The sequence below is a fragment of the Ruditapes philippinarum genome, unplaced genomic scaffold (genome assembly GCF_026571515.1).
Source record: "Ruditapes philippinarum isolate M1 unplaced genomic scaffold, ASM2657151v2 ctg38_1_1_1_1, whole genome shotgun sequence".
Classification (NCBI taxonomy): domain Eukaryota; kingdom Metazoa; phylum Mollusca; class Bivalvia; order Venerida; family Veneridae; genus Ruditapes; species Ruditapes philippinarum.
Genome location: NW_026860353.1, coordinates 452,336 through 468,812, shown reverse-complemented (window position 1 = coordinate 468,812; position 16,477 = coordinate 452,336). Strand labels below are relative to the sequence as shown.

Below are 16,477 nucleotides of genomic sequence, written 5' to 3'. Positions count from 1 at the left end.
CATAAGACATTTTAATATTCAATGACTTTTTCTCGGCAATTACTGGATTCCGGATAAACCATACGGAATTTAATGTATGGTACGACGGTATATGTATAAAGTAGAATTACCTTTACAAGCCTCGGTGACAAGGTGTTAGACTCACTTGGTTTTAAATTGAAGACTGTAGGTTCGGATCAAGTGTTTTTTTTTTCTTGTATTAATTCTTTTATATTTTCAAAACTTGACCATTATGTGATGTGGATGCATGTAAAGTCGCACATATTGTATTTTGTTTGTTTGTTTTGGATTTTACGTCACATCGACACAGTATAGGTCATATCGCGACGTTCCAGCTTTACTGGTGGAGGAAGACCTTTGGTGCCCCTCCAAGCATTATTTCAGGCACGAACTGGCACCTGAGTAGGACCACCGACGTTCCGTAAGCTAGCCGGATAGCTTCCTCACATGAAAGAATCCAAAGTCCCTGTCGGGAGCACATATTGTAATTAAATTAATTAAAATTATGAAATGAAAACAAATGCTAGAAATGAAACACGATTTATCAACTCGCGTTTCTTATAATTATAAGAAATAAAAGGAACTACAAAAAGGATTTGTCCAAGATTCGGACTTGCGACAACTGTGTCACAACTTCGTCGTCCTTAGCAATAGGCCACCGAGAAGTATTAATTGATTTAATATCGAGATCTATACTATCATTAAACTCCTAAGCGTAAATCATAATAAATTACGGTTAATGAGTAGCAGGTCAATATTGTCAAACAGTAAGCATAATTACTTCATATAACCGTCTCCTGATATATACTTCTACAACGTTTTGAGTACATTGTGTGTCATAAGAATAACTATCTATAAAAATATAAAAATAAGCAAAAATACAAATGGCAAGCAAGCAACCATTAAATCTATTTTAAATTTAAAGGGGTTATTTATAAACAACATGATTAAACTGCAGATAATTCTTTGAATGTAGATACATGTTTGAAAGTTAAGTTAATTTTAATAATCAATATCTTAAATTTTGGGAAAATGTCATGAAATTACGTAAACGCTTTCAGGATAGGTTTTAAATGGCTGATTTGTATAAATGTAAATGTCTTATAAAGATAGATATGTTTAATAAAATATTTTCCTAAAGGCACACTAAGCCTGAGAAATTATTAAGATTTTTCGTCTGAAGAGAAGGCGTTTTATAATGTTTTAATACACGACAATCTTCAAATCCATGTACCTGTATAAGTTTAATAATATTTCATTGCAACTAATACGTGTTTCACGTGCAGAAAGTAGCGAAAATGCGAAAAAAATGCCATTAATGTAGAAATACGCAAACAAACGTAAACTAACTGGTACTTTTAATTTGTTTCCCATACAAAAAACTATTATAACTTCACTAACGGCCTAAAAGCAAAAATATAATTCAGTTATATGGGCAACGGGTTCTGTGTCGGAAATTGTAAAATAACGCTAATAATATAAATACCTTTAAAATTTCCAGAAATGAGTTAACATAATTGTTAATTGTTGGACTTTATGGGCCTCTAATGTTTAATACGTTTAGCATTTTGCTTTGTCAAATAGTGCACTAAATATAAAAAAGAATGTATTTTTAACAATCGATTAATCCAAATTACTCCTCAAATTATCATTTAGTTGGGGTTTTTTTGTGATTGTTTTAAATTATGCAGTAGCTTCTTATTGGATTTTTTGTTTTCTTATTTAAGAAATGCATACGAAATTTTGTTTTCAGAATGGTTTAAAAATACACTTCGAATTTGGTGTGACCGTATGTAACAACCAGACAACCATTTTGTATGCTAACATCTGAGAAAAAAAAACATTCGTATTTTATAGTTTTCTGACGTGTATTACATCTAACTTACGGGTTTATTCTAAAATGTTATGATAATCTTTCACCAATATTTCCAAAAGTTTGCTTCAATTTGTCTAATTTAAGCATATTTTTCGTATTGTATAAAAGTTTCATAGGTACACATGTAATTTTTGATAAATCAATTTCGAGGATAGTAGTCTCATCTCGATGTACTTTCTTAGAATACCAGCCTGAAACAATGATAAAAAGTTACTTTGTAGGGTTTTTTTCTACAATAATAAAAAGAATATAAGATTAATTATTCACAACCACAATTTAAAATTATACAGTATTACAGTAAAAAAATGAGCTACATTGTTACAGGTAGAACATAAGATCAATTCAACTTGCCGTTTTCGGTTAACCTCGTACGGACACGCGAACGGTTCAATTACTTTATGACCTGGTGGTATGAAAAATGGCCTTTATTTTATCTTGTGACTATAATGTAACCCTGGTGTCACGTGACCTGCGTCCCATATCATAGGGAAACATAGAACGTTTATATATCAGCAATATCTATTATTTGAAAATACACCCGGTAAACCCGAGACACGTACCAAATTTCTGTCCACTTTGTTTCGATCATTACTACATTTAAAACATATAGCAAGTGATACCAACTGCAAAGACGAGTACCGCCATGGAACTTGTGACTGCCACTGCTGTATTGCTCGATGCTGTTTATAAAAGTATGAAAATAATCATTAATCTGTAATAACAAATCGTTCCAGGAAAATGTTGATATGTAGCAAGAGTTAAGAATAGTAAATGAAATGTTGTTTGTATTTCCTTTTTACATTATACCTCAGAAGTCAATATCCTTAATTGTTTCGAAAGGTCAAACATGTGTTTAATAATGCTTAAAAATGGGCTTAGAGCATGTTAAACCACTGAAGAAAGAAGTCGTAATTGTGCATTAATGTGTATTAAAGGTAGCAAAATGGAAACAAACAAAAAAGAATTTGATTTCCATACAAGATAATAAAAATCATTATAATAATACCAATTGCCAAAGAGCAAAACGAGTCCCATGTTTTTTACTTTGTAACTAAGTATCAACATCTTTTAGTTTGTATCAAGCCTCTCTTTTTATCCGTTTTTTATGCTTGGCCTAATATTTTGCTATCACATAGTATCAAACCCATCCTAGTAGATACAGTGTATATCTCTTTTCATGAGTGGCTAAAAATTAACTATCACATCAAGAGCGTCCAAGTAACATGTGATCATTGGATACCCCTCTTTTTATGCCTCACTCAATATTTTATTAGGCAGTATCAAAACCGCCCTAGAAGCTTGATGTGCGTACGCAGTGCTTTTTTCCCCTTTGAGGTGTTCTACAAGACTATCATGTATGTAAGGTGTAAAATATGTTAATTATATATTTGATAGCACAGCAGTTACTACATGTATATAGATATTTAGAATGAGTCGATTCAGTGTAACAGATTCCCGTCTTAACTTTAATAACATCAGAACATAAGTTTTACAACACTCACCTAGCACCAAACATTTCTTTGCAGTTTCTCCAGGACACGAGTCACAGAAAAGCGACGAACACTGGTTACTTTGTGTGCATGTAATTCCTGACGCCTTCTTTGATGTGTATTTTGCTGTAAAATGACATTGCTCAATTCACAGTAACATATGCAACAAAACTTTAACACTCAACAATATAGTTTAACCCCCTTATAAACAGATCATTATTATTATTAATGAACACGGTTTGCGTGATTCAAAAGTGCCAAAAATTTATTGGTTGTTAGAAGAGACATATTTATGAAAGTGTATTTCTGTCTTGCCCGCTCTACAATGTACCCCGCTCTACAATGTACCCCGCTCTACAATGTACAAATTTAATCCACTTGAATCATCCACTGATCCAGATATTTCGACAATTTTTTATCAATCTTGATGTCATTGGGTGTAATAACTCTAAAGATATTCGGAGTTTTGTATCTTAGACTACTTAAAAACATGGCCTGGCTGGTATTAGCTCGAACGACATAGACTTTGGCTAGGTAAGGCAAACATTAACATACGCAAACCACACGATAATTTCCACGAATCCTGTAATCGATGACTGATGATCTAAACCGTCTGAAACAACATATTTTATCTCCTCCCACAATCTCCATTTCAGATGCAATGTGAAAATACAGAACTTTTAGCTTGAATACATTTATGAACACAACGTTGACAATGCTTCGAAACGAGAACAGATGTCGTGTGGCGGACTAATATAATAATCTTTACGTACTCTAGTGGACAAAGTGTGTATGTAGTACCGCTATACTCCCTGGAAACTTTATCGTATGTGCTTGGACATGTACAAACACTACTGACACAGGTCTCTGCCTCCTGTCCTTGGTTGCTACCGAGGTCAAAATGTTTGGTGTATCCTACCGCTGTTGCACAAGCTCTAGTGGACAAAGTGTGTATGTAGTACCGCTATACTCCCTGGAAACTTTATCGTATGTGCTTGGACATGTACAAACACTACTGACACAGGTCTCTGCCTCCTGTCCTTGGTTGCTACCGAGGTCAAAATGTTTGGTGTATCCTACCGCTGTTGTACAAGCTTCAGTTGCATGCGCTTTCAAAATGGAAGAAATGAAACTTTTATTTTTTGTATGACAAATGTATTTTACTAAGTAAACCTGACAGGTCTTGAAATGGATGTCTCACAAAATGGCTTCTGTTCATTGTAAAAAAAATCTGGAAAGAAAGTGATCCCTCTGAAGTATAATCACAACAAAATTACATAAGAATTGCAGACTCGGTTTGATTGAGTCTGTACATGAGGGATAATGAATAAGTGAAACATCCCTCATAATTTAATAATTTATACGTAAATGTAATTAATGTACTGCATTTATCTTCAAACTTTTTATATGTTATAAACTCCGCCAGTTTTTGTTATTTACGACGATTTAAAATACTCCGCTACAACTAACACTTACACAAACATTATTGGCAGGAAAAAAAACAGAATCTAAGCACTGAAAGTGCTGGTGGCGCCAAACGCCGACAAATTTACTCAAAGATTTAAGTCACACATACTCATTATTTGCTCTGTTTTATACAACATATTTCGCAAAAATAACAAAAATAGCCGAGGTAGTCTGGGATCCTGATGTAAACGTTACCAACTAAGGGCAATCAGGAAATCTACACTATGTATCAGATAACCGCCAACTCTGTGTACACAATATTATCATCCTCACGCGAGTACTTGTGGAGCAGCCAAGCGTTATATAACTTGTGCGATGACTTTGGCAATTTTCTTACATACTTATACACACATAAGTTAATATTTTCAACAATGTTCGCCTACACTAATTCCTTGATAAGAAATGTAACTAAACGTACATGTATAATATGGATCGCACATACATGAAATCTTTACATTTTTGTTAAGTTTTAAGAACTACGAGTATATTTACTACACAAACAATAACTTGGCTCAAATATTCTGTTGGTAAAACTAAAGCAGTCTGCCACAAAAGCTGTCATAGCTCGCAGAATTTATACGAGCTATCAAAATATATGGCATACAAACGTCATTTGATGCCAGTAGAGGTCGCCAAATTGTACTTAATAGGTCAAGTGCAAATAAAACGCAGCATATGATATGGCATATATGACAATATATCATGACACATGGGTTCGATGTTAAAGTGAAATAATGTTATATACTTTAACATTGGCAAACAATGGCACTAATAAAATATATAAATAAGTGCTTATTCGTATATTCAAAATATATGCATGCATATATCTAAAATGATTTTATTATAAATACTCACGAACTATGCACATTTTGTTTTCTGTGATATAACCGGTTTTACAAGTGCAGTATCACAATAATGTGTGCAAGAAACTCTGAGTCCTCCAAAATTATAAAACCATGGAGGAAAAATGTTTTGTAGCCCATGCCGTCTACAATAAATTTCTCACATTCCGCCACTTTCTGCTATTACTTTTATAACTACTATAAGCAAAGTCTAAAGGACAAACACATTATTGGTTAAAACATCGCGTATATACAATAGATAAGGATATATAGTACATAATAGTATGTATTATACGTTCATGTTCAAGTGTTATTTAGCTAAAATTTCAACATGAGTGCGATTATTGACAAATGTTTAAATGAAGTCTTTTGCATGTTTATGATATACATTGTATTAACAACAGAAACATTGTTTTGTTAATCGTAAATAATTTTCTTAGACTATGAGACTTCTTGGACACACGTGTTTAAACAATTATTTTTAAAGGATTTCAAAATATACCAATTAAAACGTTCATGGCGATAACAAAATTGTTAGAAAAGTTATCAAAACTTATTATTTAAACAAATAAGAACAACATTTTTACGGCACAAAGTATCAAGAATGTTAAAAACCCACTGCTGTTAGAGCTGGTGTAGCCATAACACTCGTTGTCTGCCGAACATTCCTCAGTAATAGCCTTTAAACCAGTTGTGACACACATTTTCAAAATGCTGTTGTACGTTTGTCCGGACGGACACTTGCACAGGTTAAATTAGCTGTTACATTCTGCTCCATACAAACAATGCGTTGTTGCAGAGCAAGCTTCGTCTAACTGCTTGTTTGTCACTGAAATAATTTGTCGAGTTGTACTCCCCGTGTCAGGATGGGTGATCATGTGACATTTGTAAATGGTGCAAATGGGTCACTGCTTATGGTATTTACTAATGAAACACCATGAGTTAACGTCTAAAACTTGCTTTTATAGTGTAAAGAGTATTCACAGTAAAATCATGAAATTCTCGTGCTATTTCATTGTTTTCTTTGTCACGGTCACAATATATACAAGTGGTTGAATGGATATATGTGTATACAACGGATAGCGATGGAAATTAATATAGAGGTTAGTGAAACTTTGAGCATTCAAAATATAATTGTTATTTGTGAATTTCGATAATTATTGATGATTTATTCAAATTATTGACGTTTTTTCCATGCAATGAAATTCATTATGATCGTAATATTTTTGTTATCTAAACAAAAAATATATTCTTTTTTCTTCTTCGTCTCATCTGCTCATCTGTAAATCATCACTGACCTGGTGTTTCTAAACGATTAAGTTGGTGAAGTTTAGTCCGGCGCCATTTCAGATACTAAATTTTCGTTTCAGATTCAACATCATGAAGAAACTGTCATTGAAGTTTTTCCATCTGTATCTGATTTATATGTCTGCACTATTATCCTGTTACATAACTGTCAAAGGATCAAGTATGTTGTTTTTGTTTGTCTGTCTTTTTTGTTCCGCTATTTGAAGAAAGATAGTGGCTATCCAACTTACCAGGGCGTCGGTGTCGACGAAATTCCAGCTAGAGTTGAATTTTGAGCCAGCCCGAAGATCGAAATTCAAAATTTCAAAAACCCCATTTCAAGCTGGAGTTATTCTCGAGCCAGCTCGTAGATTGAAATTTAAAATTTTCAAAACTCAAATTTCGAGCTGGAGTTGAATTTTGAGCCAGCTCGAAGATCGAAATTCAAAATATTTCCAAAACCCGAATTTCGAGCTGGAGTTGAATTTCGAGCCAGATCGAAGATCGAAATTCGAAATTATAAAAACAAGAATTTTAATTCGTTTGAATTTTTTTTAAGTTAACTCATTGCAACCAATCTTTTCCAAACTGCCATGTTTTTCAACGTTCAATTTTCGTGAACAATTGACACTGACGTGTTCGTTTACGTTACGTAACGTTATATTACACTGTCGACACTGCCGATTATGTTTCGATTGCCGCTTCTGTCGTGAAACAAGATACTTCACGTGTGAGAAACACTATTTACTATTTACATTTTACTTTATTGACATATATGTTTACCGTTAAATATACCATTGTTTCAGAAACGTGTGCTGAAGTATACTCGAGTACGAGTTCACACCCATCTAGCGGCACTTATACACTTGCTAACGCTCAAGGACAACCATTCAGAGTTTACTGCCTATTTAAAAGCGGTTATGGCTACGCTTTTATCTCAAACACTATAAATGTGGACCCAAACCTAGCCCAGCTGTTTACCCAGAAGACCGAGATTCTTATCAGACACAAACGCACGAACGGACAGCAGTATGACGCCACAGTGGCACAAATTACCCGCTACTCGAGCAAGAATCTCGGCATCTTGTACAATTCCTATTCAGGGTATAACGTAATAAGAAATAGTCACATGACCCCGTATCTGTACGTCGGTTTCGTACCCAAGGCCGGAGTCAGTCATTACCATGACACGCAAGGCTGGAGAGTCCAGGGGAGAGATTTTACATTTCGGAACTGTGACGGCAACCCTAACAGTTACTTTACACTGTTGTATAATAGTCAGAGAAAAGCCTATGGAAGTTATTCGCACGGGAAAACAGATTTATTGCACGTGTGGTACGATTATGCGACCGCTACTAGCACGGCAGACTACATTCCTGATGAATTTTTCGCTAGCCAATTTGAGATTCATTTTGGTGGTTGTGGTGGGTATCAAACCTCGACCAGCTTTTCCGGTGTGGCCGGCGCCTCCATTGGTCTGAAATTCAGTAAGTTATTTATATAGAGACCTGCGAAGTGTGATTGTTATTATGGTGTATAGATTGCTCAAAGAGAACGATACCGTTTTTTGCCTATGTATGTCCATGTATGTCTAGTTAGTATTACAAAATTGAGTTATTTTCTTAAATGTTGAATTACGCCTTTATGTTGAGTCACTCTATGTAAGTGCATATCATATGTCCGATGTATGGCATCAAATTTTGTATTTAAATTATGATCTTGGACGTATGGAAATTATAACTAACGGTACATTAAAAATTTCAACTTTAGAACGGAACCAAGTTGACTTTTTGTGCACTTATGATCTTTATGTTGTTTACTAACTTTATAAGATTTGCGTTGAATATTTCTCTTGCATTTACCTCATTTCAGTACTGTCGTGTGGAACACCGGCGACAATTACTTCCGGTTCACGTTCTCTTACCGGAACAAATCCTGGAGATACCGTCACGTACAGCTGCAATGCCGGGTACACAATTACCAGCGGAAGTGCCTCTCGGACATGCAGTGGTGGTGTTTGGAGTGGGAGTCAGCCGACCTGTGGAGGTAATTTATATATGAGAAGTTTTTGATATCATGTAACTGATAGGGAGCAGTTCGTCTGCCTCTCACCTAGCACGTGGGTGAACGACAAGATTTATAAGCATATTTCTTATTCTGTGACCTAGCATGGCCAATTCGAGATTGTTTCATATCACCTCCAAACTTTTCTTTCTTTTTCGTTTATAATAAAAATATCAATCTAAACGTAATAAATATGCACATATTTCGTTTATTTGTTTCCCTTTCACTGTCACCGGACTTTATGTCACCCATTGAATCATAGTTTGGGGACCTTTCTGTTGAAAATGTGTCAAAGTTAAATCGTATACATATACATGCACAGTGCGTTAACTGGAGTGCAGGTATTTGTTACCCGCACTCCAGAGCATGCCCATTGATTGGCTCATTTTTGCTGGGGTTTACATAATGTGACGGCAGAGAAAGGGAAAGCGACAGAAATATCATATTCAGATGTTCGTTCATTGGTTCCTTTTTGCCGGGGTTTCATATTGTGACAACAGGGAACGTGTCTTTATGTTTGACTATGATACAAAGGAGAAAGAACATCAAAACACTCGGCAATCTGATTAATACTCGGGGGCTACACCCCCTCGTACAAATCAGATAGCTAGCTCGTGTTTCGATGCTCTTTCTATTACTTATACCGCATTAATGCTATCATTTTCATTTGTTTGTATCTTTATTGGTACAGGTTCCAAAAAATTCTCATTTGCCAATACACATGAACTATTTTATGCTTTTGCAATGAGTGTAAGTATAGTGAGTTAGTCTTTTGTATTGATTTCAAATTACTAATTTGTTTACATTTTGCTACCTTTACGACGTATTGCTGCAAATGAGGTGCTACTTTGTTCAACTATAAAAAAAATCCATTACAATGTATTATAATATTGTCAAACATCAGTTTGTAGTTTTTAAAGAATAATGAATTATTGGATTTTTGAAGCATAATATGCCTATAAATGCATGCCTGTAGTAAGCGTCTAACAAATTCATTGTACTCAGGTGCTTAATTTGGATTTTGTCTCGATACTTATGCAACATTCATTCTGACCTTATTACACTTATGAATTTATAAGTTCAAGGTATTTATGTTATTTTATAACTGTAATATTTGGCACAAACAACTTTTAAAACTGTAATCTGTCTGTTCAATTGCAAGTCATTCAATATCATTATTGGGTCAAGGGTATTTAATTCTGCATTTATTTCAAGGCGATTGTACACGCTCCTGCGATAAGACAATATGTTTCTTGTGTTTAATGATGCCCAATAAAACGGAAGAAGGATTTCGCGCATGCGTTGGACTGACAGATGCTCTACGGAAAATTGTAAATGTAGCGAAAAAATCAGCGAAACTCAATTTATACATGTATTAGCAGTCATTTCGGAGCTATTATTTATTTTAACTTGAAGAGTAAAACTGAAAACAATTAAATTATAAATAAATGGAACAACTTCAGACTGTTACGTCATATTTTTAATATATAATATATTCTAGTAGGTGTAAATTGGGCAGACATTGCTCACGACTAGGGATTATTTTAAACTATTTCTCGTTTGTCCTTACCGTCAAAACTCGGCTAATCTAAATAAGTAAGTGAAAGTTATGTAAACTTTGATCAAGTAGCACAAGGTTAGGTACTTAAAGGGCAAAGGTAATATAAAATCTCATAATAGGATTATACAGCTGTTTAATTTAATAGCATTTTGGTGTTAATCGTTCAAATATATGGTATAAGTCGAAAGTTCAGATATGATTGTGTCTTATACTGAAGGTATATACAGTCAATTGTTATAATCGTTCAGCAACTACGAGAGGTACAAAACTATATAGGATAATGATGAGAACTGTATCATCATCATCGTCATCGTCGTCGTTACCATCATTATGATAATAATAATAAAAATAATAATAATAATAATAATAATAATAATAATAATAATAATAATAATAATAATTATTATTATCATGACCGCCTCGAGGGATTAGAGTCGATGACTTCTAATCCGGTTACCTCTCTGGCGTGGGTTCGATCCCCGGGAGATGCTTTGGTAGTTTAGCGCGGAGGAAGGTAGTCTAGTACTGGTGTAACTCTCCAGGAACGATGGTTAGGAATTTACCTGCCTATATGACTTGAAATACTGTTGGGAAAAGGCGCAAAATAAAACAAACAAACATCATCGTCACCATTAACAACAACAACAACAACAACATTAATAATAAGAAGAAGAACAACAACAATAACAACATTTACATCATCATCATCACCATCATCATCATCATCTTCAATTTGTGTATCTTTTTGTAAATCTTTAAAAGATAATTTCTACGTTTTCACAAAGTCCCTTCTAGATGATTCAACAAATTTAAACATTTATTTAAATATTAATCCAATCAAAGTATTTTTGACAATACTATTTATTCTTTCTCGGGCTGAGATGTTTAGTTATAATATTGGCAAGTAAGCTCACATCTCGGTTAAGAACTAAGATTCATATAAATGGCGTATCCATAACAAACGATACGAATGATAGAAATAAGAAAGACCTCAGTATTTTTTATATAACATGTTATTGTTTGGAGAAGTAAGATGTCTAAACTACGTTGTCCCGTTAGGGCCATCTCGACACACATCACATACGATGGTGAAATGTCGGAACCCCGAAACAAAATATCATTCTGCTCTCTTAAATACAATGCATATATTTTACCAATTAGCAATAATTTTGTTCATGTGTCATTTGCTCGAAAGGAAATTTACTATGTGAGCAAACAGGCATCTTAGAATTATTCTGTTTCAAAATATTGACAAGGAAATTGTATACTGTTGACAGTAAATACAATAGTGTTATACAATTTCACATTATTTGATTGGTACTCACTTCTTTTGTAATTTCGTCAACAGTCAATATAATTAAGATATGTTAATATTAACATATGATGTCAATATTATGTAGCACTTGTTTTATATTTTATTCATTTTAAGCTTTATACAATTAAATGACATAAGTTTATTCGCTTCTTCATCATCAATGCTCTTTACATCCATTTTATTAATTTCTTATTCTTTTATTCCGTTATCTTCACTTGTTTTTAAGTTAAAAACTTACATACGTTCCCGAAACATTACTGAAAATTAAGCATCGCTGAAACTTAACATAACACATACAGCTAGATTCACATAATTAAACATCTAGATTCAAATAATTAAAGCTTAATTTGTCTAACGTTAGGATAGGTTGCACGATAATATTGTTAGGAACGATGATGATTGTATTTGTATAATTATGACATTGTATATTGTGTGTATATTAATACAACAACAACAAAAAAACAACAACAACAACAAAAAAACAACACTAAATAAAACTTTCATTTTACAGATATCAATGAATGCGCAAGTAACCCGTGCAAAAATGGTGCGCAGTGTGTAAACGGTCAGAATAGTTTCACGTGCAACTGTGCTTCCGGTTGGACTGGTACAACTTGTACAGCAGGTATAATGTTTTAACTTCAATATTATCAATTTCATCTTAAATCTGTTTGTTTCATACCATCTATTATATGCGTTTTGAGTAGAATATTATAAGATAAGCAGAACCTCCTTCCTAATATAATGGTTAAAATATTAATTTCTCGAAAGTTTTACCTCGTACACAATGTATATGTTTTTGTTTAATTAAAAGTCAAGTAATAAAATGTTAAAAATACTTGACGAAACAATATATTGTTTCATTTACATGCCGTGATGATCATTTCCGTCATAGATTTGCACAATTTTGCATTATTATTACACAATACACGTTTCATTTTCATATTCCTGGTGACTTGATTTAAAAGCATGCGAATATGGAACAAGACTTTCTAAAATTTCAAGCTTTAAGAAACTTGAAACTTTTCCCCCTTGAACTGTATGAGTTAACAATTTGATTTATGTCTGAGAAAAAGTTGTTTTTTTACGTTTATTTAACAATTTAGATGTAAATGAATGTGCTAGTAACCCGTGCAAGAATGGTGCTGCATGTGTGAATGGGGCAAATAGGTACACCTGCACATGTACTGCAGGATGGTCGGGGACAAATTGTGACACCGGTGAGTTAAACAATGTTTAGAATATATAAACATTGTTTTTATAATTTACTCAATGTGTTTGCTGTTGTTCTCAGTGCAGTTTTACCTGTCCCTTTCAATAAAATATGCTTTTATCGTAGTAAAGAGTTACAGTGAAGCAGAAATAAAACTTTGTTCACATATTCCGTGAAATAAATATCAATATAACTTTTAAAGCTGTGTCATATTTGTATGTTAATCGTAATGTATGCAATGTCTATAAGTTCCTAACACACCAATGAAATAAGGTTTTTACCTTTATTTTTCATTTACAGATGTCAATGAATGTGCAAGTAATCCATGCAAAAATGGCGCGCAATGCACGAACGGGCGGAATCAGTTTACGTGCACATGCGCTTCCGGTTGGACAGGAACAACATGTACAACAGGTGAATTTTAAATAACGTTAGAGGAAGAAGTATACATTCTCAGCCAATGTTTTTTAATTATCATCTTCTAAATTCGACAATTGATATGTCTCATACAGATATAACAGGAAATAAATCGCAGTCTTGTTTACCGACCATTCGGTGTATAAATACATATGAAATATGAGGGGGAACAATTTTAGTTAACTGTATGTAAGTTATCATTTATTTTTGTTTATTTTCCTTTACATTTAACACTGTGGCGCCGTTATATGTCGTAACGACGCTAAATGTCGCACTTGTCTCACTATTGCCGCTAAATGTCGCAACCGCCGCTACATGTCACCAAGTATTTTTCTGTTATATCGCAACACTAAGTATTTTGCCGTTTTATCGCAACACTACCGTTAAATGTCGTACAATTTTCCTTTACCGATAATTTTCACAGCACTACAGCATACAAAAGACATGTTGATTAATTTAAACAGAATTATAAATGACTCGTTCTATTAGAACTTATACTATGTACAATCATCTTTTAATAAATCAAATTTTTAAGTAAATGGTGGCTGGTCTAACTGGGGTAGCTATTCTAGTTGCCCTGTCACGTGTGGAACTGGGTCAGTTACAAGGTCAAGGTCATGTAACAATCCAACGCCAGCTCATGGAGGAACAACCTGCTCTGGAAGTGCTACTGAAACTGGCACGTGCACGAAACCTGCATGTCCAAGTATGTATACCAAACTGTTGTTTTTTCTTTTGTATAAAATAGGGAGGGGGCTGAAGGGGACTGAGTGGGGGAGTGATGCTCATATGTACGATCGTTGGTTTCAATATAGTCTAGGTTGCATGTATCTTATGTTTTATTTTTCACTTTGTATGTAATATCGTGTATCGCTTTCTTGTATGTTCCGATGTGAGATCTAAACTGGAAGGTGTACAAGTCTAATGTTGACAGATTTAGCAGGTTAATTGTTCAAATAAGCTTTCTGGAATGACCATCCTAATGCATTTCCTCAGCTTAGAAGAGTATTCAAATAGGCTATAACTACTGTTAAATACACATATAGTACCCGATATTTTCAAAGTGCAATGAATCTAAAACTAGACGGTAAAAGTTTGTAACCAACAAACAAATGAATGGTGTACGTATCAGCTTCGGATTCGGCAGCGATGGATCTTTTTATTTTGACAAGGCTGGTACGACGTCACATTTTAACAAAATTGTTTAACGCAAATACATGAAATACAAATAGAGATTCATTTCGACGATTTATATGGTGTAGAATAATCGGTTGAAATTCTAATGACCCGAGACACACCGTTAAAGCCATCTATAGCAAAGAGACGGTTTTATAATACTGCACGTTTGTAACATCGCTTTTAAATGGATAATCGTGACGTTTATATAGTTTTATACAACCGACTGCTGTCAATTTATGAAGAAATCACACATTTTTCTCTATAAAAAATGCTTGCTTGGGTTATATTTCTAAACAACCGTTTATATAGGGCCATATAACTGTCAACTAATAATATTCACGGCAATTTAACCTAAAAAGAGTCTTAATCATTAATTCATGATACCGTGCACAGTTAATTTCATTGGGGAGTTCGGGTGTTGGTACTGGGGGGGGGGGGGAGTAAAATTACATACAATAACAATTCTAATGCCGTTTTGACAAGCATATTATCTACAGATTCGTATTTTATAGAAGTATAAAAAAGACATGTTGTTATAAATGACTCGTTCTATTAGAACTTATACTATATACAACCATCTTTTAATAATTCAAATTTTTAAGTAAATGGTGGCTGGTCTAACTGGGGTAGCTATTCTAGTTGCCCTGTCACGTGTGGAACTGGGTCAGTTACAAGGTCAAGGTCATGTAACAATCCAACGCCAGCTCATGGAGGAACAACCTGCTCTGGAAGTGCTACTGAAACTGGCACGTGCACGAAACCTGCATGTCCAAGTATGTATACCAAACTGTTGTTTTTTCTTTTGTATAAAATAGGGAGGGGGCTGAAGGGGACTGAGTGGGGGAGTGATGCTCATATGTACGATCGTTGGTTTCAATATAGTCTAGGTTGCATGTATCTTATGTTTTATTTTTCACTTTATATGTAATATCGTGTATCGCTTTCTTGTATGTTCCGATGTGAGATCTAAACTGGAAGGTGTACAAGTCTAATGTTAACAGATTTAGCAGGTTAATTGTTCAAATAAGCTTTCTGGAATGACCATCCTAATGCATTTCCTCAGCTTAGAAGAGTATTCAAATAGGCTATAACTACTGTTAAATACACATATAGTACCTGATATTTTCAAAGTGCAATGAATCTAAAACTAGACGGTAAAAGTTTGTAATCAACAAACAAATGAATGGTGTACGTATCAGCTTCGGATTCGGCAGCGATGGATCTTTTTATTTTGACAAGGCTGGTACGACGTCACATTTTAACAAAATTGTTTAACGCAAATACAAATAGAGATTCATTTTGACGATTTATATGGTGTAGAATAATCGGTTGAAATTCTAATGACCCGAGACACACCGTTAAAGCCATCTATAGCAAAGAGACGGTTTTATAATACTGCACGTTTGTAACATCGCTTTTAAATGGATAATCGTGACGTTTATATAGTTTTATACAACCGACTGCTGTCAATTTATGAAGAAATCACACATTTTTCTCTATAAAAAATGCTTGCTCGGGTTATATTTCTAAACAACCGTTTATATAGGGCCATATAACTGTCAACTAATAATATTCACGGCAATTTAACCTAAAAAGAGTCTTAATCATTAATTCATGATACTGTGCACAGTTCATTTCATTGGGGAGTTCGGGTGTTGGTACTGGGGGGGGGGAGTAAAATTACATACAATAACGATTCTAATGCCGTTTTGACAAGCATATTATCTACAGATTCGTATTTTATATAAATATAAAAAAAGACATGT

At 34.1% G+C, this 16,477-nt stretch overlaps 2 protein-coding genes across 4 annotated transcripts in view; one reads left to right on the top strand and one right to left on the bottom strand.

The window, feature by feature from the left end:
* LOC132759768 (uncharacterized) overlaps window positions 1-16,477 on the top strand; it is a 53,691-nt gene that overhangs the window by 17,071 nt on the left and 20,143 nt on the right. The window contains exons 1-9 of one of the 2 annotated variants that reach the window (XM_060751610.1): window positions 6,633-6,778; window positions 7,046-7,143; window positions 7,769-8,449; window positions 8,835-9,008; window positions 12,414-12,527; window positions 13,009-13,122; window positions 13,416-13,529; window positions 14,068-14,238; window positions 15,314-15,484. In XM_060751610.1, coding sequence (XP_060607593.1) covers window positions 7,056-7,143; window positions 7,769-8,449; window positions 8,835-9,008; window positions 12,414-12,527; window positions 13,009-13,122; window positions 13,416-13,529; window positions 14,068-14,238; window positions 15,314-15,484 — 1,627 coding nt within the window. In that variant the 5' untranslated portion in view covers window positions 6,633-6,778; window positions 7,046-7,055. Of the gene's footprint in view, window positions 1-6,632; window positions 6,779-7,045; window positions 7,144-7,768; window positions 8,450-8,834; window positions 9,009-12,413; window positions 12,528-13,008; window positions 13,123-13,415; window positions 13,530-14,067; window positions 14,239-15,313; window positions 15,485-16,477 lie in introns of those variants that run through there. The other variant, XM_060751609.1, reaches the window with a different exon arrangement.
* Window positions 291-16,477, bottom strand: part of LOC132759770 (prion-like-(Q/N-rich) domain-bearing protein 25) — a 56,412-nt gene continuing 40,225 nt past the window's right edge. Inside the window, exons 9-10 of one of the 2 annotated variants that reach the window (XR_009629765.1) lie at window positions 1,272-2,067; window positions 291-1,016 (exon numbers count right to left, since the gene is read on the bottom strand). The gene's annotated coding sequence lies outside the window, so the exon portion shown is untranslated. Of the gene's footprint in view, window positions 1,017-1,053; window positions 2,068-16,477 lie in introns of those variants that run through there. The other variant, XM_060751612.1, reaches the window with a different exon arrangement.